Here is a 23,875-nt window from a genome sequence, read left to right on the forward strand (position 1 = left end):
AAGAGTAAAATGCAATCTTGTCTAAGAAAGGCTAATAATGTCATTTAAATTTTTAGATGGACAAAAAATTATTTACAAACATCATCAAATCCCATAATGATCGTAATGATAGAACAGTTGTTTAACACTACTTTCTCATCTCGTAACCTATCATTCAATTGTTTTATTACTTTACTAATATTGTGATTGATTTGATAATGGAGAGTAAATTGCTCATTGTGATTGAATTTAGTTATCAACTTGTTGCACTCTCGCTAACTAAAGTGTCAAAATAGAAATATTGGAATCCATATACTGTAATAGGGATTCAGCATATATCGAATGCAAGATATACCCTCTCCATCACTAAGATTTCTTTAGAGTAGATTGCACTCTTCAATTACCTTTTAGAAATGACCATGAATTCACGATTGTGTGATTTTAGACATTTGACTAGTTGCTAGTTTAAGACAAGTCAATGCTCCTACTTATTCTTTTTGTCAAAAAAAAAATACAAATACTAACTACATTTCAAATTGTTTGTCTTATTTAGAAAACAAAACTTTTTAAGGGAATATTATTTATTATCTTGTCTTTTAAATAAAAAGATATAAATTTTCAAAATTACTCTTAAACAAAGTTCTCAAAAAAATTTATCATTTAAAGTGTGTGTGTTTAGTAGGGACATAATAGAAAATTCAATAAATTCATGGCTTTCAATTTTAGAAACATGACAAAATTTTAGGACATCCTAAAATGGAATACAAGACTAACAATTTGTGACAGTTTAAGTAATATATAAATATGAATACTTGAGGTTTATTGAAATGGATAGGAAAAAATGTGTAAAAAGTGGAGCCACCCAAAAAAAAAAAAATTGGAATAATTGTGAAAATTAGTTATAAATTCATATCTTAATCAAATGGAGATGATGTCATTTTAAGATACCAAAGCCAGTGTTAAAATTGACATCAAAGGAACACATAACATGCAAAATCCAAATGCAACATAACATAATTTTCTTTTTCTTTCTTTCTTTCAGATAAATAAGTTATTTCATTAGACCAAATAGTAAGATACAAGAAAAAGAAAAGATATCATTTTGTTAAAACATTTGCATGATTGCCTCAATGGAAGCAATGTTGCTTATTCCATCAAACATCACACATAAGCTTCCTCCAAGGAAATCTAAAAAACAAAGTTCAGTACGCCAAGGTGGTTGGTCCACAACTGTCATGTACACAAGCCAAGATATCTTTGTACTCTCTATTAATAGTGAAGGAATCATATACCTTCCCATCTCTGCTCTTCTTGTACTCAAAGAGGAGAGAAGAGCGATTGAATGCTGTCAGTTTGACAAATCCAAAGTCATAGTCTCTGTATAAACTCCAATCAGGTATCCCTTTGAAGAATGATCCCAAGTGGTGCCCTGCCCCGCCAGCAACAACATGGATGGTTCCATTCATGGTACCCGAATAATGAGATTCTTCTGAATTAACACATCTGTTCTACACCACCAGCATTAATTAATAATACATGATTAGAGAAAATCGCATGCAACTGATCTTAAAGTTAATAGGAAATTCACTACGAGGAAATTGAAAAGAGAAAGATATTGTAATGTTAAGCTATAAAGAGTTGGATAATTAAGAGCTGCAATTGGGGATTTGCATTGTTTAATAGGTTATTCTTCTACATATAACTAATGAAAAATTTTGCATGACAATAAAAGCTTATATTAAGCAATGGGGTCGAGTTTCTGACTCACTATCTAAAAAGCTTTTTTTCAATCTTTTTAATGGTTCCAAAGTGTCCAAAAATTATCCAAAAACTCGACTACGTTTTTTAACTGGTTCCATTGCTTTGAGTACCAAAACTATATCAATACCCTCAAAAGATCTATTAATAGGTAATGATTTAAGCACCTCCCGGAAGCATTTATTGCATGCATTGAGCAACACAAAATGCAACATTCAATGGTGGTGTGTGAGCAAGAGTTGCATAGATACTAACTTATTAAGAAATAAATTACTTTTACTAATGTATGCATGAGAATGAGCTACTCCATATATCTAGCTTTAACCATACCTGGTAAATGGGGCATGTCCTTTCATAGTTATGGACGTGGCCATAAAATGCAATATCCACCCTGTACTTCTGCCAAAGCTTCTGCAAATCATCCCTTCCCATGGGCTCATCAAACGAGCCTTCTTGGCCAAAGTAGTTGTTTGAGGAATAGCCAAGGGGACGATGAGCAGCAAAGATTAACCAAGGTTGTTTTTGTCTATCAACTGATGCAAGGCAGTGCTCAATGAACTTATACTGTTCTGTACCCTCTCTCCAGTCATGCTCACTATCAGCTATACAAAAGTGAAACATGCCATAATCCGTTGAATACCTGCATATTAATTGAAATTGTGGTCACAAAACCTAAGAATGAAAAAGCATGCTCTACAACTTGGAGAAAATGGACCAAGAGTTCAACTCCGCTATTTTTAATTTAATCTTATGATGCACAAAATCGTCAATGAGTTGAATGTCTAAAAAACGTAAAATTCCTTAGTTTTTGCACTTTTGAGTTATTGAAAATTTTTCTATCACTGATTTAACCTTCAGAGACTTTTTAGCCAGCACCCTACTAGTGCTCTCTGTAAGTTCTTCACCTCTTTTGTTCTTTAGGTGCCCTAATCGCCATGCGTGTGGACATTCAACTCACTAACGATTTTATGCATCATCAAAATCAAACAGAAAAGCACCTTCTAGGGTTTAGTTCTATAATTAATAATGGCAATATTCAATATAACAGGAGATTACAAATGTAAATGCAATAGTTGTACATGACTCATTTCTTTGCGTATCTCACCCTTGTGGACTTTAACAGTTAACACACAACCATGCAACACTTTCGATCAAAATCCGAATCTTGACAATCTGGGATATTACAATCTCACTTGATATGATTCGTTAAAATTTGAGGAAGCACTAGTAGCATATGGGCTATAGCATACATGACTAATCTCAATTAGGATTCCTTATAATGGCTCATGTACCTTATATCAACTTATTAAATCACTCAATTTGAGACTCAGTACATGACCATGCAACACTGTCACAATCCAAATCCCATACAAATATAGAAGATATATACGAGCTACTACATGTGCACCACAAACTAACAAGGTCATTGACTAACCAAAGCGTAGCAAGTGCTTAAATGCCATGCGCTAGTTCTTGGGTGGAGTTATTGTTTTATGAACCATTAGTATGTAATATATCTTCTTTTATGTATATAACTAATACCAAAAAATGCTCTCCATGTAATCTACACAGGGCTGTTTATTCCAGTGTGAGTATGTTACCTGAATTGTTGAGGCTCATCCTACTAATGCAATGGATAAAACTACCAGGAAAAAATATAATATATATATGCCATTTATGTAAAACTAATACCAAAAAATGCTCTCCATGTAATCTATATATACACAAAGATGTTTATTCCAATGTGAGTATGTATGTTTCCTATATTGTTGAGGCTCATCCTACTAATGCAATGGATAAAACTACCAGAAGAATAAATATGCCATTTACCAGAACTTAGCTCTATTCTCTGCAGGAACGTAGTATAAGGTCTCAGCAATCACACCACATTCCCCACCTGAATCTGTACCTGCATAGAAGGAACCTGAATCCGGCCAATCTCGTTCATGATTACCACTGCAAAATGATCAACTAAAAAATTTATTGAAGACCATTTTCATTAAGTAATACCTAAAATCTAAATCTTAATATAGATGAAAACAAGGAATGATCAGTTACACAAACCTGGCAACCATATATGGAACAGCTGATGCAATGGGCTCCACCTGTGATGTGAATTGGTCCCAATCTGCAATGTATCCATCTGCATATGCTAGATCTCCTATGTGGAATACTATATCATAATTTGGCAAGTCCTTGATCAGTTGATCGGTAGTGTTAAGTGCACCCGGGTCTTTATTGCTGTATTCATTTGAACCATCGCGTTCACCCTAAAGGAAACAAGAAGAAATGTGAATCTTTTCCTCATCCGTCATTTACATGAAACTTAATTTAGCAAACAACATAAAATCATGCACACAATTGTAGGGAAGGAATTGCATTTGAGCCTTAAACTTCTGGTAAGGATTCTTAAGCACTAGATTCAAGGGCAAAAAATAAATTGAGACATTTTATATATTTAAAAATAATTTTTTTAAAAAAATAATTTAAATATTGCTTAAACTCTATTCTCTTGTTTTAGATGTAAAATTATTAATTAACATGAACTACCTAGAATTTTTTTTTTTTTGTTAGAAAGTCATTAGAGACAAAAAATTTGACAAAACTTTTCACACCTATTAATGTAGCAGATTAATAGTGGTAAATAAAAAAAATGATGTTAGTAATAGGCCTAAATGAGAATTAGTAAAAGTTTGTCAACTAAACTATTGCGAAAAATGTTGTGAAATTTTTTGTATATTGCTTTCTTTTTTTAGAGTGCTACATTTACAACATTTTCACAACAAATCGTAGGTGTTAAATTGTTACTAATTATAATTTGAACTCACTATTGAAATTACTTTTTAAATTACCAATAACAGCTAGTAACAACCTGCCACTTAAAATTTATTATGAAAGTATTTTGAAAAATGTTGTGAATGTAGAATTTCTTTTTTGATAAAAAAAATTATTTTATTTATTAGCTAATATTTGAAATTAATTAATACTATTACAATGAAAGAAATAGCCATAATGGTTAAAATTAGGAGGCTTTTTTTTTACTTGAAACCTTAGGCGACTGCCTCCCTTGCTTTTATGGTAGAGCCGACTATCACTAGACTAAATGCAAGTTGTGTACATATAAGAGCCTAGTAGCCTAGTAGACAAATAGCAAAACCATATACAAAGTACTTGGGGTCTAGGGGGAGAAAGGATTTAAACTGCAAGATTAGCATAGCCTATTGTAACTCTCTCAAAAAAAATTTTAAAAAAAAATCAAATTGAATCCTATTTGTTATAAAAATGTTGTGAACGTAACACTTTTCATCATGAAAACAATTAGGTCTTCTTTGAAAATGATAAGTTTTAAAAATGTTGTGGACGTAACACTTCTCATCATAAAAATGTTAGGGCAAATGATGATATGGTTTTGCTATTTGTCTCTACTCTCAAGAGTTGAAGATATAGAAGGCAACAATAGAATATAGAGTATTTGAAGGCATCAATGAAAATTTGAAAAAGTCAATAAACCGAAGATTGTTGCAGGCCTTAGGTGAAATACACATCAACATTAATTCATATCTCATCGCTTTGCATATATTTCATGGGAGAAGCATAGTCGTTAGTGGATGTCTTAATCTTTAAATTTCCTGCTGACATTGTACTAGTAGTTTGGTTAGATGCATTGGATTTTTTTAAAGGTGAATACTTCTTTCAATTTTTATTTTCTGTTGTTTATTATTTTGAGTTTGTTTTACCTTTCCCAAGTCACCAAATATTATAACACGCTGTAATGAATCCTGTCCTGGATATGGGGATGATTTGAAAGAATAGGTTTTGCTCCAGATATACGAACCATTAGATAAGATATGACCCATCCTGTAGGAGTACCTGAAAACCATTATAACAACCTTTAGCAAATATCTTTAATACTTTCAAGAACAATTTTATGTCATGGAAATTAGTTTAAAAACATACACACTGTTTGGCCACAAATTTGTTAAGAAACTTGTATGTGTGAAACCAGGATCATGCCAACCAACTGTGCGGGCAGGTGCACCTGCAAAAGTGCAAATCAATAAGGAAACTCATCATGAAACAACACTATATACCATTAATTAAACTGTTCTAGAAGGAATAATATAAAAAAATGTATAGGCCTTGAAAATTTGTGTTCAAACTTCAAAGTGATAAAAGTTCATGCTCGATCCATGTAACACACCTAGAAATAATAAGTAATACATTTGTAAAGAGGAAATAAGCAAATTAATGATCAAGACTTTCTAACCATATATGTAATTTTGAACTGACAGGATTTTCAAGTATTATTTATTAAAGGGTCCAGTTAAAGAATTACCTTAAGACATTTATTAACTTTTCTCTTGATTAAAAAACTAGAGCTTTCTTAGAAGGAAAAAGGATTAGTCCCAAGATTTATTGTATCTCTGATTACTATAAGTAAATTGAGAAATACAATTGTTTGTAATATAGAACAAGGTTACTTTATATACTCAGTGTGTGGAAGCACTCTTGGATATTAAGAACTCTAGGTGAATAATTTAAAAATAAATTGAAAGCGTAAAAATATAGCAGTAATATAAGTTAATGGTTGCAAATCTCAAATGCACTTGACGACTAATGGTTGCTTTCTGATAGTTTACTAATACAAAAGTATGTGAATAATCGGGGACTTCTTACATCACTAAAAGCTTTCTCTAAAACCAAAAAATTAAATAGATCTAGTGTGATTAAATTGGAATTAATAGTAAAACTATATATGTGAAGTGGTGAAATCATGAGTAGATGAGATTATTTTATAACATACCACACAAGCTGTTCTGTTCAATTGTCAATGTTCCAGCTGGGGATCGCATGTGTGTTTCTCCTTTCAAACCCCACTCAACAAATGGAACAGCTTCATCTATGGAATAGCCACTCGTCCAGGTTACTGTCATCTGCATATATAACATCAAAAAATCATATATGTAATTTTAATTTATTTTTTATAGAAGCTTCTAAAGAGAATTATCAATTAGTGTAAACTTACTTCATTCCATAACTTTCCGTGAGCTAGACGTGGATATACAGGTGCTTTTGGATTGGCAAATGATATGAAATTTGAAACTGCGACCAGCTTAGGCTGCAAGATAGTCCACATGATAGTGTTATTAACATATCATCATTGAAGCATAAGAAAATATGTAGAAAGAGTAGTCCTTGACACACATTTGACAAACCGCCAGAAAATAATGCAAAGGAAAAGTCTGCCCGCTGATTGATCAACTCGAACTTCAAGGAATTTTTGCCTGTTTTGCTGTACTTTGAATTGGAGAAATTTGCGTACTTATACTAGAAGAAAGGCATTCATGTCACATAGGTTAGAGAAGCAAGAACCAAGATGTTTTTTAGAGTAACTTTTAACCTCAGTTTCAAAATTTACACCATACACACCTTTATTGGGCTTGTACATAAATATGGAGACTCAATTTCATCATTTTCTGGTGTACAAGTTGATGAGCTGCATTTTTAAAATAAATTCCATCAATTTCTGGACTAAAACAAGATGCATAATTACTACATAATACTATTGTCCATGGAATTGTCCATGAACAAAGTCTCAGTTAATGAATGAAAATTCAATCCCTGAAGAAGCGCAATTAATACAATAAGCTAGACAGTTTATAGTAACACAGATGTACTTGAATTTTGCAGGAGAAAAGACTGCAACCCAATCATCCTCGGAAGGGTCAGGGTTTACAAGATCCACCGTCACCCATGCTTTGTCCTCACCCTGTAATCAAATATAAAAACATCGTTACAATCACAAAAGTTTTTTTTTTTAAAATGAAATCAATCACAAAAAGGTTGAATGTATATAATATATATATGTGAGTTTCTGTGTAGATTTAATTACTATTGGTGTAGCCAATAAAATTATTTTAAAAAAATTGTAATTAATACAACATCACTTATATATGAACTCTTTATTACTGACATAATTTTATCACACCCCAAGCCATAACAACAATTAAAAATAAAAATGAAAAATGAAAAAAAGCGGTCAAGTTTTTGTCTCACTAGATTTATAATTTTTATATTTTATTTGAGTTGTAAATTGATGGACCTCTATTGTTTTCTTTAAAAATGAAATTACTCGTTCATTTAAAAATGAAAAACAAAAAGGCTACCAGAACTATGTTCAACAAATGAACCACCCTAACATTAATGAAGTCAACCATCTTTTTACAGAATTCCTTAGTAGTGTCCTCTTAAAATATGAAATTTGAAGTTATGACTTTTTGAGTGTAACACTTAACCTCTCATACGAAATTGTTTTATGAATAAAATAACATCTAATTTCTTTAGAGCACTAGCATTGAGGGGTGTAAACACCCCTTAGTTGCTATTTTCCAACCCAAGACACTCAAATGGAACTTCATTTGGGTTTGTAAACCTAAAAAAATTGGCAACCTTACTGTTCATAGGTTGTAAAGAAAAAAATAATAGTTTAATCTTATGGTTGTGTGTGAAGAGAAAAAGAGAGTAGGAAAAAAGAGAGAGAAGAATACTTTTATTATTTTATTAGGTAGTTTATATTATTTTGTTGGGTTGTATGTAAAAATAAAAACTAAAATGTTGGGTGAATTGTGAAATGGAATAGTAAAATAGATAAAGTGATGTTTGATGATACAAAATAGTTTTTTTTTTTTTTTTTTTCATCTTCAGATGCTAGTGCTCTTAGAGGCTTTTAGCGTAACACTTAAGCCCCTTACGATTTTTAGTGTAACATAAAACCACCATGTGGTACCATTTTATATGAAAATAATATAAAATGCATCTCACATAATGAATAACGCATTGTTTGTTTTCACGAATATTGAACAGTTTACACACAAAACAACACAACAAAAGGTTTGGGTTAACCTCTCTAACGTTAAGTCATATAACTCAAAACTTCAAGGAATTCCATATTTTTCAAAAAAACCATAAGGGATCTTTTTTGTGTGTATATATATATATATATATATATATTTTTTCCGTTTATATTATGATGTAAAAATATGTACCACCAAATGTTCACAAAAATTTAATTAATCTTATTACATATGGTGGGTTCCAATTAACTTAACTGGTAAAATCTCTAATAGTTGAATAAGAGATCTGCGATTCAATCCCCGTTTTCACCAAAAACCGATTAGTGTCTTGATCTAATGATAAAGAGCTATCATCAAGAGTGGACGCCATAGATTGAAACTCTAAAAAAAAAATATCTTATTACATATGGACCCACCTACATGGGGACAAAACTAGAATTGAATTTCAACTTTGGTTCCGGTCCAAATCATGGATTAAAAAAAAAAAAAAAAAAGGAATTCAAGAATAAAAAATAAGCTAGCTACGATTAAAAACTAAATCAACAACTGAAAAATAAAACTAGCATCCATTTAGTGTTTACAGAATCCCTTTCGATTGATTTTTCCTTAAAACACAGTACTCTTCTAAACTTTTGAGTGTAACATTTAACATTTTTTATATTATTGTTTTTTATGTGTAAATCAGTAATTGTGTAACACCTAATCTCACTTTGGGGAGGTTTTGTGGATATTACTTAACCCCTCATGAGTTTTGAACGTAACACAAAATTCCATGTTGTATTATTTGATATGGAAATAATATAACACATGAGTAACTTATTGTTTGTTTTCAAAGATATTTAATAGTTTACACGTTAAAAAATACCATAAAGGAGTAAGTTTTATGCTCAAATTTAGGGGTTACATGTTTTACAGAAAACTACAAAGGGTATCAATCATTTCTTGATAATCTGATTGACACTCTGATTGACACTCTTTGTAGTTTTCTTGATAATCAGATTATCAAAGGGTGTCAATCATTTTATGGTATCAGAGAATAGTATCGTTCCAATTTTATCGGATGTCCCCGAAATGATGCTGGCAATTGGCAAATATTTGGACAGAAATGTACACAGAATAATCAATCACAAAAACTCAATCATCTTATTACAGATGGACCCACTACATAGAGACAGAACAAGAATTCAACTTTGGAGGGCCAGATCATGAATTAAAATTTTCTTGGAATTTAAGAATAAAAAATAAACTAAGATTAGAAACTAAATTAACAAGTGAAAAATAAAACCAGCATCTATTTAGTTTTCACAAAATTTAAATGAAAAAGATACAAAATGCTTGTTTCTCAATACATTTCAATCAATTATCTATCAAAAAGAAAATCAACATTTATTTAAATCTAAAAAATTATATATGATTGATTCTATACAAGTCCCAATAATTTCTCTTTCTATGTGCAAAGACAAAGAACCCTTTAGAAAATTATCTTCCGTTTTGAAAGACTATAAGCATAAATATAACTATTCTATTTTAAATAAATATTATAAAATAAAAAATAAAAAAAAGAGGTAGAATTTTTATTTTTTAACTTCTTACTACCAGCTATTTGACACAAGTAATATATATATATATATATATATATATTACTACCAGCTCTGTGTGTGTGTTCTTGAGACCTATTACCATCTCCATTAAATTTTTGAAGGAAAAAATAAATTAAATATGTTGATAAAAAAGATGAAGCACATATTATGCATATTCAAAAGTAAGAGACTACCTTAAAAAATATAGGTTTTTGTTAATGAATGCCTTAAGGGGGCAATGGTTAAGATGCATTAAATATTTTAATCAATAATATTTTTTATACATTTTAATAAAAAATAAAATAAAATCAAACTATGCACATTTATTCAAAAAAGTACACATAACTACAATAAATTTGTACCTACAAGTCAATGAATTATTAACAAATGTTTTTTTTTTTAAATGTACAATATAACTCATAATTAAACATTTATTAATCTATAACTTATGTCTTTAGGTCCTTTTTTTTCCTAAAGGATATAACTACATAAAAAATTTATAAAAAATTAAAGTAAAACAAAATTTTAAAATATTTTATTATAAAAAAAAAAAAAGTTTTTTTAACCTTTTTGGATCAATTGAATTCTTGGGAGTCAGTTGGGAGGTTTGGCATTTTCTCAGTCAAATTATATTATAAAATTTTTTTTTTTTCTTTTTAGGAGTGTGTTCCTTTTTGCTCTAACATCGTTGTTCTGTCCTTACATCAACACACACATGAAATAAATATTAAATACCATAAAAGAATGTGTACGAGTAACTCAAAATGGAAAAATATGAACGAGAATTGTCGCATTTTTTTTTTTTTTTGGTATATATATGTATCACTCTTCCACTTAAAAGAAGATAGCTAGATTAGGATAAAACTTATATACTTCAGGAATATTGTTCCCTCCTCTTACCTGAAGAATAGGCTTCATGGTGGGACTCACATATATAGCCCACCCCTCATATAAAATAAAGGATCATTGCTTCTAAACTATCTAATCATTTTTCACTAGAGTAAGCACTGCATTATATACCTTGAAACCGAGAATGAGTGGGCTCACTTTAATGGAGACCGAGTTACGGAGTGCAAGAGTGGTTTTATAAATGTTGATCTTTGATAGTGGATGCTTGTCTAATTCATCATGTCTACCATGATGGTGACTGTGAATCGAAGCCAAGCTCAAGCTTGCCAAGCAGCACCAAAAGAGCACAAACGTAAACAACTTCGAGCACAAGCAGTGAGAGCTTCTGTATTCCATGTTTGTTAGTATTTTTTTGCTTATCACCATTGTTGTATTGTTTTCTTGAGATATGAGAACTGAGAAGTATACAAAGGACTATAAATAGGGGGGAAAAAAGTACGTAAATTTAAAAAGAAGAGCCACTGTCGGTGCGTGATGATAATATCTTCTATTGCGGTCTACTTACATGATTAAAGATCAGTAAGTAGGACCGCAAAAAATTAAAGAAAAAGTAAAAGACAATTTGTTGGGCAAATTTTATAGTGAAGTCCCCTTTTCTATAATTAAAGAAAAGGAAAGGAAATTTAGTGGGCACAGATTATGTTTCAACGTTAAACTAATATAAACTTCGTGAAGAACAAAAGGTTAAACTGTATATTAGTTATCAACCTTTGAATTTAGTTTTAAAATAATGCTCATACTTAAAAAAATATATTTTTCAACTTGAAAGGTCAGATCAGGTTAAAATGTACCCAAACTCATAACAAAACAAACCCTAAAATAATCATGCACACCCCTAGTGTCTTTGCATCCATGCAAACGATATAAAATTATATAATAATAAAAAAAATGCTAATTATTACTGTTAGGTTCTAAAAGTTTAGAACAAATGGCAAATCATGAACATAAATTTATCTAGATATAGATCTTAGAGTTTATAGGATTTATTAGACAATGCTCAAAGTACTACTAGTCAGAATACAAGAAAAAGGAAACTACAAGTTCAAAAATTCAAAATATGCCAAGTTCGACCGATTGAGAGAACATGTTCTACCGATCGAGATGCATTTCTGCCAATGGCGGCTCCATGATTTTTTTCTAGGGGGATCAGCAAGAATTAAGAAGATGAATCTTGAGTAAGAAATGGATTTTGCAATTTATGTGGTTTTCTTATTACAAATTTATCCATAGTGTTGAAAAGAGAATAAAAGATAAACTATAAGTTCATTTGATATATTTTTTCTTAATACAATAAACATATTAATTATTATTGCTAAGATTAAATTTTAGAAATTATCAATTGTTTCTAAATACAATAAACATATTAATCATTATTGTTATAAGTGAATTTTAATTATTATTGCTTAAAATGCTTTTATCTATTAGTTTATGTCTTTACTCATTACAATTATTTTATTTACCAATTCAATTCAACTTTGACAACTATTGGTCTTTATAATTATATTGAGAAAAATTTTGTTGTTTTAATATTTGCATTTATCTTCACTCAATCATTCTCCTATCACATGCCCCTTGTCTATTTTCTATTTTCTATTTTTTATTTTTTAGAATCAGCCATGTCTAATTGTTTAATTGCTTTTTAGTGTGACATTTCCTGTTTAAAAAAGCTAAAATTTTGTCAAGAGTATCATATTTAAACTTATTTCAATTGAACATTAAAAAAAAAAAAAAAAAAAAAAAAAAAAAAAAAAAAAATTGGGTCAAGGAGTTCAAAATTTTATTTTAAATTATCAAAATAAAATTGTTTAAAAACTATTATACATAATTTTTTTTCTCTTTTGGCCAGCTCAGGGGTTTCATTTGAACCCCCTAAGCTTTACTTACCGCCACCCCTGGTTTCTGCAGAATTTTAATTAAGCCTAATAGCCCATTGGCCCAATAAGTGATTAGGGTTTTAGATCTATTTCACATAGTATTTAAAAAAAAAACCCTAAGGCATGTTTTATTAGGACTTTGGAGGTGCTCTTGTGACTTGTGAGATCTAAAAGGTATTGTGCTTTCTCTTGTCAAAGTTACTACCGGAAATCATTCTCATATGATTAGAACTGGTAGATCTAAAGTTGCTGCTACAAGATTAACAACTGCTGATGATCTAAAACATTTGAGTGGGATCTCAAAGTCACAAACGAGGTGTTTGAGTTCAGCAAATCCAAGATAAGGGTCCATGGAGTCGGAACTACAAGTGGTCGTGTTAGTAAGTTCTACATAAAGTAACTTTAGATTTAAGGTTTAAATCTATTGTAATCTGCTATTCTATCATAGTAGATTTGTTTACCTGGAGGATAGTTAGGTTAAATCCTCCACAGATTTTTACCTTGAAATGATTAGTTTCATTAGTTTTCTTGGGTCATCATATTACTGTTTTTTTTTTTTTTAACTTTTTTGCACTAAGTAATATGATTGTATATGTTTAACCTAGATTTAAATAATAAACCTAAGTATCAACTTGGTTAGTTAATTAGGTTAAATAAATATGATTTGTAGGGGTATAAACATAAACAAACAATTATTGTACACAACTTATTATACACAACCTATAAAATCACGTGTTTGAAAAATATAATTTTACAATTTTAACTAAAATTATGTTTTAAAAAACACAATTTTAACTGTTTGTATCCCATAAGACCCAAACACTATGTATAACTATCACAGGCTCTTATAAACATTATTTAATAATTAAGTATTTCCTCTTTTCATGCTAATGATAAACCTAACTCTTTTTTTGCTAAATGAGAATATTCAAACCTCTTTGAGTACTTGACTATTCTTTCGAATGTATGCAGTCCTCCATCTCAAATGCACCAAGTTATAACAAAGAGGAAATCAATAAACATGAACCTAAGATGCTGACAAGAAATTTTGAATCCAAGATCTTATGGATTTCATAAACTATTATTTCTTGAAGCAAATAATTTGGATATATTCTTGACTCTTGAGGTATTATTTCTTGAAGCGAATAATTTGGTTATATTCTTGAGGAATCGTATCGGGTGAATCAATATGGCCTTTCAAGTTACAACAACAAAAAATATATTTAAAAAAAAAAAATCAAATCATTTCTCAATTATTACTAACGATCAGTGGACAAACTATCTTCCTTTGACTTGAGTCGGGCCCAAAAAATTAAGGTGTGCCTCACTATGATGGGCCCACCTCAAAGGCTCACAGACGTTTGGATACTTGGACCGCTTGGTCCAACTCCGTTTTCCTCATCACATACGGATAATTATTATTCGGGGACCAATGTTTCCTTTTCTCGTACCAAATAATAATAATAATAATAATTACTTAACTTTATAATATCACCCATTATATATGGGAAAAAAAAAAAAAAAAAAAAGTTGGTTTCATAATTATAATACTGAATAATTTTCCTCACTCAAAGTAAGAGAGCTAATATCTCATGAGCACATCTTATTAAATGGGTCACTTACAAATTTTGTGGATCTCATAGAGCATTGGACTCACAATCTATGGAGTATTCTCAATTTCATATGATTCAATTATAATAGAGATATCAATTTTTTCTTAATAAGTAATATGAGATTCAAACTCTGTTTATACCAAAAATCAATTAGCATATTAGCATGACGATACAAGAATATTAATTATAGAGTGGACCACCATAAATTTGAATTTTATGGTTTTTAAAAAACAATCAAGCAAAGGTTATCCAGAAGGGGAGGAGGGGCCAACTCCATCTCTACTATCACATCAAAATCTGGATACCACATGTTCCACATTTGATATAGAATCCTTCGGACAACAATTTCAAAGGTCCACTTACCATGAGAAAGAAATAGCCGGATATTATTATTCCTCACACCTAAATATATGGGAAAAGTGTTATTTTTTAAGACAAATATTATTAAAATTAGGGTAAAAGCTCTTCTATATATAGTTTCTGTAACTATGAAATAAATAATATCCTTTCAAAGATAAGAAAGGTAAAAGTTCAAAAATTAAAATGTGTCCTGTTTCAAAGTTCCCCATGCTATTTTCAATTTATTTTTTCATTAAAGTAATAATATATATTAAACCCTATCATTTAAGAGATGTAACAAATTAAATTTAATAGTTTCAAAATTAATTAAATTAAAATTTTGAAAAATAATTTATTAAACCTTAAGTACAATACCATTCCACACAAATATTTTGAGATTTAATTTCTTACTTTTTTAAATCTCACAAATTAATTTGCAATTTTTAAAAATTTCCAATATCTAATTTGTTACTTTTGAAACCATAGAGCTTAATTAGTTACACCTCTAAATTATAAGATTTCTAATGCCAATTTCTATAAATAAATATAAAAAAATTACAAACCGTTGAAATGGCATGATGTGATTAGTGTTTTAAAAAAAATATATCAATAGTGGGCCATTTGAAAGTGAAATATCAACAACTATGAAATGAACAGTCTTTTGTTTCTTTCGAGCACTATCAAATAAAGAAATCGTAATTTGGGTGGGAATCCATGAAAAACAAGCAAAGGGACAGAATTACTTCCAAATGTTCATTTCCATTGTCAATGTCATCATCTCCTATGATGCGCATGTGAATATTTTGTAATAAAGCTATGATTTGAGTCTTGAGATTGCTACGCCAAATCTTTTTTAATTCTACTATGAGCAATGTCTATCACAGTCTATGGATTACACACAAAATTATTTCAAGTCACGATTTCAATTTAAAAAAACTACCGCACACAACTTTGTGTGTAATAGCTTGTGCACATTAGTCATTTCCATTCTACTACTGAGAAGAAAAAACCCAAGTCAGGATTTAATATAGATGAAATTGAGCCCATCAAAAACATCCAAAGCAGTCCAGACACCAAGCCCATGGGCTAAACCATTGGACTGTTTAGAAGTGTAGAAAACATCCCAAACGTTATTCCTCAAAATATAAATATTATAGAACTAATAATAATAACACAGTAGAATGACTTCCTTTCAAACGAATCAAACCCCACTTTATTATCAAAAATATTTTTTGAATATCAAAACAAAATATATTACCAAGAAAAATAATGCAACTAGATGGAGGATAAATAAGTAAATAATGCAACCTTATTCTTTTCAGAATAGTTTACAGTGCTGAAAAATCTAAGTGTATCCTCAAAAGAATTCTAAGTTTTTAAGATGCTAAAGTGGTTGGTTCACAACTGTCATGCACACAAGCTAGGACATCTTTGTACTCCCTTGCTATTGTGAAGGAATCATATACCTTTCCATCACTGCTTTTCTTGTACTCAAAGAGGAGAAAGGAGTGATTGAATGCCGTCAGTTTGACAAACCCATAATCGTAATCCCTGTAAAGGCTCCATCTGGGTGTCACTCCACTGAACGTTGATAAGTGGCTACCTCCACCTCCAACAACAACATGGATTGTTCCATCCACAGGACCCGAGTAATGAGACCTTTCTGACTTCACGCATTGATTCTACACACCAGCAAATTAACAATAACACATTAGAGGAAGGAAATGGAAGTGATCCTGAAACTCAGTATAGCATTGTGAGGGATTCATATGACGAGGACATTAAAGCTAAACCAAAAGTTGGCTTACCAAATAAGCAAAGCTACCTGCCCCAGGAGTTGCTTACAGAAAATGTTATTTTGATGCATGTTATTGAAATATGGTAACAAGAATAGTTTATCTTTTTTTTTTAGAGGGGTTCATGCTGGTTCAGCCTCTTTTTGGGGAGATTCCCTATATATTTTTTAGTGGATTCAATCTTTGAATGGAAACTAAATTTCAATAGCCCCGCTACAACCATGATTAAGCACTTTAATGATAATATGCTCTGAGTAGCACAATTTCTATAACTTAGTGGAATTAATGACTTTCAATCTTTGAATGGAAATCAAATTTTTCAATAGGCCTGCTATAGCCAGTGATTAAGCACTTTAATGATAATGTGCTATGAGTGGCATAATTTCTATAATTCAGTGAAATTAATGACTTCTACTTTCAAATATGAGTACATGCATGGATTCATATATCATCAAGCTTGTTTGCATGAACTTGATATAACCTACATAATATTGGCATTGTCATTACCTGGTAAATAGGGCATGACCTTTCATAGTTATGGACATGGCCATAAAAAGCAAGGTCCACCTTGTACTTCTGCCAAAGCTTTTGCAAGCTTTCCCTTCCCATGGGCTCTTCAAATGCACCCTCCAGGCCATAATAATAGTCAGAGGAATACCCAAGGACACGATGAGCAGCAAAGATTAACCATGGTTGTTTCTGTCTATCCACCGAAGCAAGGCAATGTTCAATGAATTTGTACTGTTCTGTTCCCTCCCTCCAATCATGCTCAGTGTCGGCAATACAGAAGTGAAACATGCCATAGTTCGTGGAGTACCTTGCGCATTCAGAGACTTTATTTAAGAATTGGACAGAACAGCTTAAAATAAAAGGAACTGACAGCAAAGAAGGCAATGTTGAAAACAATTGACCAAACTGATTTGTTCGATCACATCTGATAAGGATAAGATTCCATTTTAATCAATATATCCAAACACAAAAGTGCCTCCAGCTTCATAGGATATATTAATTAAAAATAAATAAATAAATCAAGGTTGAAAATGTACTATTATGAAAATATACAATTTATTTATTTGCCATGCCCCTTAACAAATTTCTTTGGACTGTGGTTTTAGGGAGAATTCTAATAATAGGTAGTCTTGTTAGATGGAACTATAGACTTTTGCATTTGTGGTATTTGGAGAGATGGCTGATGCTGAGATTAGTGTATGATATGCTTCAAACTTGGAAAAGGAAACAAAAACCATTCCGGAATAAAGTTTGGAATGCGGTTCCATCATGTCTTATGTGAATTAATTGGAAGGAAAAAATAAGACAACATTTAAGGGACATGAGCTTCTTGTAAAGAGAATAAACTAAGTTTGACAGTTCTTTAATTTCTTGGATGTTATTAGATGAGAGTTCAAGAGTAGACCATCTATCATTGTATCGTTGATTTTTATTGCAGGAGTAGTTTAGTATATAGCTTGTATACTTAAATTGTTATCCTAAATGGTTGCAACTTTCTTTCTATTAATGCAATCTCAAACCTAAGGAAACAAAGAGTTAGCTGCCATGGGGTGCGTGCCATAAGGCCCATAACATACTGACTCTGCCCAAAGCTCACTTGGTGCCTAAGGGCAATGCCCAGGTGTTTAGGGTGGAGTAGCTTGTTCTTGTCACAAGCCATCACATGTAGGCTGGCTCTTGTATGTGCTGCTAGTTCAAAAGGAGGCTTATCTTTACAACTTTATAGGGAGGTTCATTTGATTGTATATGCATCTTTGAGCCCAATCCACTATTTTGAGACTACTATAAATGCTTCAAATAAATATAAAGAACACATGCAATTTACCAGAACTTAGCTCTGTTCTCTGCAGGAACATAGAACATGGTCTCAGCTAGCACACCGCATTCCCCACCTGAATCCGTCTTGTCATAGAATGATCCAGTATTTGGCCAATCGCGCTCATGATTACCACTGCAGGAGAAATCAAAAGAAGATTCTTCAATCAGTTTCATAAAGTAAAATATAAAAGCAAAATCTACATTCAGATGGATAAAAGTACCGAACAATTGCACAAACCTTGCAATCATATATGGAACTTTTGATGCAATGGGCTCCACCTGTGAAGTGAATTGGTCCCATTGGGAGATGTATCCATTCGCATAAGCTATGTCTCCAATATGGAACACTATGTCAATGTCATTTAAGTCATTGACAAGTTGGTCAGTTGTGTTTAGTGATCCTGGTTGATAATTACTATACTCATTTGAGCCATCACGCTCTGCCTGAAGGACATACAAAGAAATGTTGATTATTTTACACGTGTCAATTTTGAAACTCAATTGAATCAGATTCTTATTTCAACAACAAACACAACACAACACAACACAAACAAAAAATGTATGGGAAAGTCTTGCATTTGAGCCTTGAATCTTTAGCAAGAGTCTCTAGCAACCTAACTGAATGCAATTCTGTTATAGTTCAACAACCAGAAAATGAAGTAGTTCACAGTCTTATCCTCCTATTTCCAAACATAGATTTTCAAGTGGTGCCAATTAATTACTAGGTGCTCATTTGCAATATAAGTATAAAATGTGGTATGAGTCATAGATATATAACATTTTTTCCTTAATCATATCTTTAGATAAATTAATAGATTTAACTAACTTTAATCATTCACCACTAGCCTCATGAAAAGAAAGCTTTGAATCGGACATAAGTGTATCTCTTATCATTGAAACAAAAGCATGAAATGATACCTCTGTGTGAGTTTGGCAAACCAGTAGCATTTATAATGCCTTATAGTATACACAGTTGTGGTACTCACAGGTGGAAAAGCCATTTGACCAAGAGGAACATGAAGCAAACCCAAAAAAGTTACTGACTTTCAAATCAAATAAACCCTCTTTAGAGTAAGGATCAAGGCAACAATACCAGATGGATGGACACAAATGGTATATGCAGAGAAGTATCATGACCATTGCATTTCAGTTATCAAATATCTGAAAATCTAGATGATAGTAAAATTCTTCCAGTCTGGTTATCTCCAGGATATTGGCCAACAGCGTTAAAAGTTTGTGAATTAGGATATGGGCCATAATATGAAGACAATAGAAATATAGAGAATTTGAAGGCAGTAAGGAATGATATAATCATTCTGTTGGTCAAAATCACATTTTAATGTCACATCTCATCAATTCTATATTGTATGTGGGAACCCAAGCTGTCATTAATGTTATAGTTAAAAGATATTCTAACGCAATACTTGGCTAGGTAACAAAGAATTTCTCCTTCAAAAAGATAACTACTATTTTCATTTTTGTTTGCCATATTGTTATAAGTTTCTTTTAGTCAATAAGGAATACTACCTTTCCCATGTCACCAAATATTACGACACGCTGTAATGAGTTTTGTCCAGGATAGGGGGATGATTTGAAAGAATAGTTTTTGCCCCAGATATATGAACCTTTAGATAAGAGATGGCCGACCCTGTAAGTGTACCTGAAAATAACATCATAACAATGTTTAGAACAGATAAAGTCAACCTGTCATAATACTTTCACATCAAAGGAATCCTGAAATGCCTACACAGAGTTTGGCCACAAGTTCTTTAAGAAACCTGTGTGTATGAAACCAGGATCACGCCAGCCAACCGTCCGTGCAGGTGAACCTGCAAGGTAGCAAGGAAATATCCTTATGCAACCGGCATACATACTGCATTTATAGAACTTTCATGATAAAAAGAAGTCTGGGTTGATAAGATTTTGTGCTCCACAGAGCTCAAAATCTATCAGAAATCAAGAAATTGCAAATTGGCAGCATGATGCAATCATGATATAAATGAAAAGAATCATACCACACAAGCTGGTTCGATCAAATGTCAATGTAGCAGCTGGGGATCGACTCTGAGTTTCTCCTTGCCGACCCCACTCAACAATCGGAACTGCTTCATTTATGTCATAGCCACTTGTCCAGGTAACTGTCATCTGCATAAAATATAAAAAGCACGCATAAGTGCACATGTCACAACAAAACACAACTTTCCAGGATTATAGTTAAACGTACTACCATCAAGCATCTAAAGATTTACAATTAACCAAGGAAAGTTTTCAAGAATAAGAGGAGAAAACATATTCAGTGGGAACTGTGATAGGAAATTATTATCTTAAAACTAGTATCAACTATATTGCTTAGGAACCCATGATCAATGTCCATTTGCCAATGAGCTCTAGCTCAAACAGCACCTCACCTTGTAAGAGCGAGGTGGAATATGAGGTCAGGGATTCAAGATCCACCAGCCACATGTTTATTACCAATAAAAATAAATAAATCAATGTCCTTTTGAACTTAATTAGTATTTGTTGAAAAAAATACTAAAACCAGTAGATTTAATTTTGACAAATACATAGCTTAGGAACCCATAATCAAATGTCCAAGAGAAGATTTAACAAGGAACCATAAATTAAGATAAACTTACCTCATTCCAAGACTTTCCCTGAGCAAGGCGTGGATATAGTGGTGCTTTAGGATTGTCAAATGATATGAAATTTGAAACTGCCACCAGTTTTGGCTGCAATACTCAGTTATGTAATTACAATTAGTCTAGATGGTAGAATAATCTACATGATTAGGTTAAATAGTAGTAGTACAATATATAGGATCTATAAACCCTTCAGAAAGATGTATGTTACAAGTAAAGTTTGAAACAAAAAAATGATTGGAATATCTATAAAGCATATGAACAGAACAAAGAATCATGAACACACATTTGCCAAACCGCCTGAAAATAAAGCAAAGGAGAAATCTGCACGCTGATTGATCAACTGGAACCTCAAAGAAGCTTTGCCTGTACTTGCATATTGTGAATTGGATTCGTGGTTTGCAAACATATACTGGAACAACAAATTGAATGTAAATAGGTCAGAGAAGTATAAATGAAATTGTGTAATAAGTCATTGTGATCTTAATATTATAATAATTGCATCGTACAAACCTTTATCGGGGATGAACATATATAAGGAGTCTGTTTTTTTGGGTCATTTTCAGGTGGACAGGTTGATGAGCTGCAGTATCAAATTGTAACAAATTACAATTTCTGAAACAATATATCATGCACAATTTCCTATTTATGTAGCAATAAATAGCTTCTTCCTTTTCTTTTTTTACAACTGTAGTTGCAAAGAAAATTAGGGGATGAAAATTTCTCTTGTTGAAAAAACAGAAGTGGTAAGTCATATTCTGTTATACCATTATAACATGTTCACCTTTAAAAAATAATAATAATGAATAAATAATCCATATTAACAAGGATGCACATTACTTGAATTTTGCAGGAGAAAAAACTCCAATCCAATCATCCGAGGACGGATTGGGGCTTACAAGGTCCACAGTTACCCATTCAGTATCCTCACCCTGTAATCATATAAATCAGAAACACATCACAAGCTTTGCACCTCACACAAAATGGTAAAGTACCATGATCACAAAAATCCAAACACAGTATCCAAATTCTTATATTACAAATAGATTCAAAAACCAATACTATAGTCCTTAGTCAACTTATAAAGATTCACCCAATAAATAAGATAATAGATGGAACATTACAATATATACCAAACCACTTCAAATTTGCAACCATTTAATCATGGTGTAAATGGGGTGCCAAAAATAGCAGGTCACAAAATTTGACACTCTGTGATTTCTGGTTACACATCAATCAATCAGATTCCAATGCTTAATGGTTCATAAATTTGACACACCAAAAAAGTAAATGACCCACACAACTATAACACACAATTGAAAGCACAATACAGCAGAATGTTGATACATAAACTTTAGCATAGTGTATGAAAAAAAACTGTACCTTTAAGCCAACAAGAGAAGGGCTGACAATAACGGAGGCATTGTTGTTGAGAGCAAGAGTGGTTCTGTGAATAGCAATCTTTGACAATGGCTGCTCTCCAAAACCATTAGTGTGAGCCAAAGCCAAGCCCAAGAAGCTCAATAACACCAAAAGCAATAAACTTTTCTCCATTTTTTTTTCTCTGCAAAACAAAAACTGCAAAATGTGTGATTTTCTATATTTTGTTTCTGTTGGGTGTGTGGGGTTTGTATAAATAGGCAGAAAGAATTAGCGTTTAGATTTTATGCCATTAAGATTCCCAGAATAATCTAATCCGAGTGGACTTCGTGGGTCTGTTTTTATATAGATACGAGAAAACAGATAAAGTCTGCTTATGGTAGCGTAATTTCTCTGTAGTTTCATATCTTTCAAACTCTCTGGACTTTGGAGTTTCAGACTTTCGAACGTATCTATTGCTGGAGAACTGATCGCAGGTTTTATATAGATCGGAAGTTTGTACTATTAAAAAAAAACAAAAAAATAAAAAGGAAAAGAATAATGTCAACAAATAATAAACAAAATTAAAAATATTTATTTTATATATATATTGGGATATTAATTACTATATTCATTGTCATATTAATAGAATAAGATTTTTTATTTTGATTTATTATACTGTTACGATATTAATTCATATTTATTGTCATATTATAGCATTCAAAAAATGATTAGTTTGATTTTATTTTATCATTTTATGCCATCTTTGACAGTTTGACTTTAAGAGCATCTTGGGAAAGTTCAAATTTATATATATATATATATATATATAAATATATATAATAAATTGAGTTTTAAATGTCTTAATGATTAACTGGTTTATTTTCTCTCTACTACAAGTGTCTACAATTCATTAATTATTTAAAAATTTTACTTTAAATTAAACTTTATTACCAAAAATTTACTCTATGTAAACTCTCTTACCTAAAATTTCAATAAATTTGTAATAGCTTGATTAGTAAGAGTATTTAAATATAATTTTTTGTTTTGCAATTCATAAAGCGGTGGGTCTCATACTTGAATCTATTGTTTGGCTGATATTTTCTAAATATCATTTTATGAAAAATGTATTATATTTTTCTTATTTAGAATATGATTTTGAAATTGGTTGAGAGGATGCTTTCAATATACAAAAAATGTTTTTAATGGTATAATTGTAAATAACTTAAAAACAGTAGACCCCACATATTTGTGCAAACTCTTTTGTCTTTTAAATTAAGAAGCTCATCTTTATCACAAAAAAAAAAAAAAAAAAAAAAAAAAAAAACAGACTTATCATTATAAAAAT

At 31.2% G+C, this 23,875-nt stretch overlaps 2 protein-coding genes across 2 annotated transcripts; both read right to left on the reverse strand.

The window, feature by feature from the left end:
- Window positions 1-1,017: 1,017 nt before the first annotated feature.
- LOC126701954 (probable inactive purple acid phosphatase 27) lies at window positions 1,018-11,464 on the reverse strand. Its single transcript, XM_050400437.1, has 12 exons — window positions 11,192-11,464; window positions 7,416-7,507; window positions 7,168-7,234; window positions 6,943-7,065; window positions 6,764-6,856; window positions 6,542-6,671; window positions 5,695-5,776; window positions 5,475-5,607; window positions 3,802-4,007; window positions 3,568-3,693; window positions 2,068-2,377; window positions 1,018-1,487 (listed from the first exon to the last, which is right to left on the reverse strand). The coding sequence occupies exons 1-12, from the start codon at window positions 11,444-11,446 to the stop codon at window positions 1,182-1,184; spliced, it is 1,923 nt and encodes a 640-aa protein (XP_050256394.1). The 5' UTR covers window positions 11,447-11,464; the 3' UTR covers window positions 1,018-1,181.
- A 4,643-nt stretch (window positions 11,465-16,107) lies between these two features.
- LOC126702358 (probable inactive purple acid phosphatase 27) lies at window positions 16,108-23,007 on the reverse strand. Its single transcript, XM_050401051.1, has 12 exons — window positions 22,552-23,007; window positions 22,009-22,100; window positions 21,682-21,751; window positions 21,455-21,580; window positions 21,166-21,258; window positions 20,545-20,674; window positions 20,277-20,358; window positions 20,057-20,189; window positions 18,768-18,973; window positions 18,537-18,662; window positions 17,210-17,519; window positions 16,108-16,588 (listed from the first exon to the last, which is right to left on the reverse strand). Exons 1-12 carry the CDS (start codon window positions 22,720-22,722, stop codon window positions 16,283-16,285), a joined length of 1,845 nt encoding a protein of 614 aa, XP_050257008.1. The 5' UTR covers window positions 22,723-23,007; the 3' UTR covers window positions 16,108-16,282.
- Window positions 23,008-23,875: the final 868 nt, after the last annotated feature.

Source organism: Quercus robur, chromosome 10, assembly GCF_932294415.1.
Source record: "Quercus robur chromosome 10, dhQueRobu3.1, whole genome shotgun sequence".
Taxonomy (NCBI): Eukaryota; Viridiplantae; Streptophyta; class Magnoliopsida; order Fagales; family Fagaceae; genus Quercus; species Quercus robur.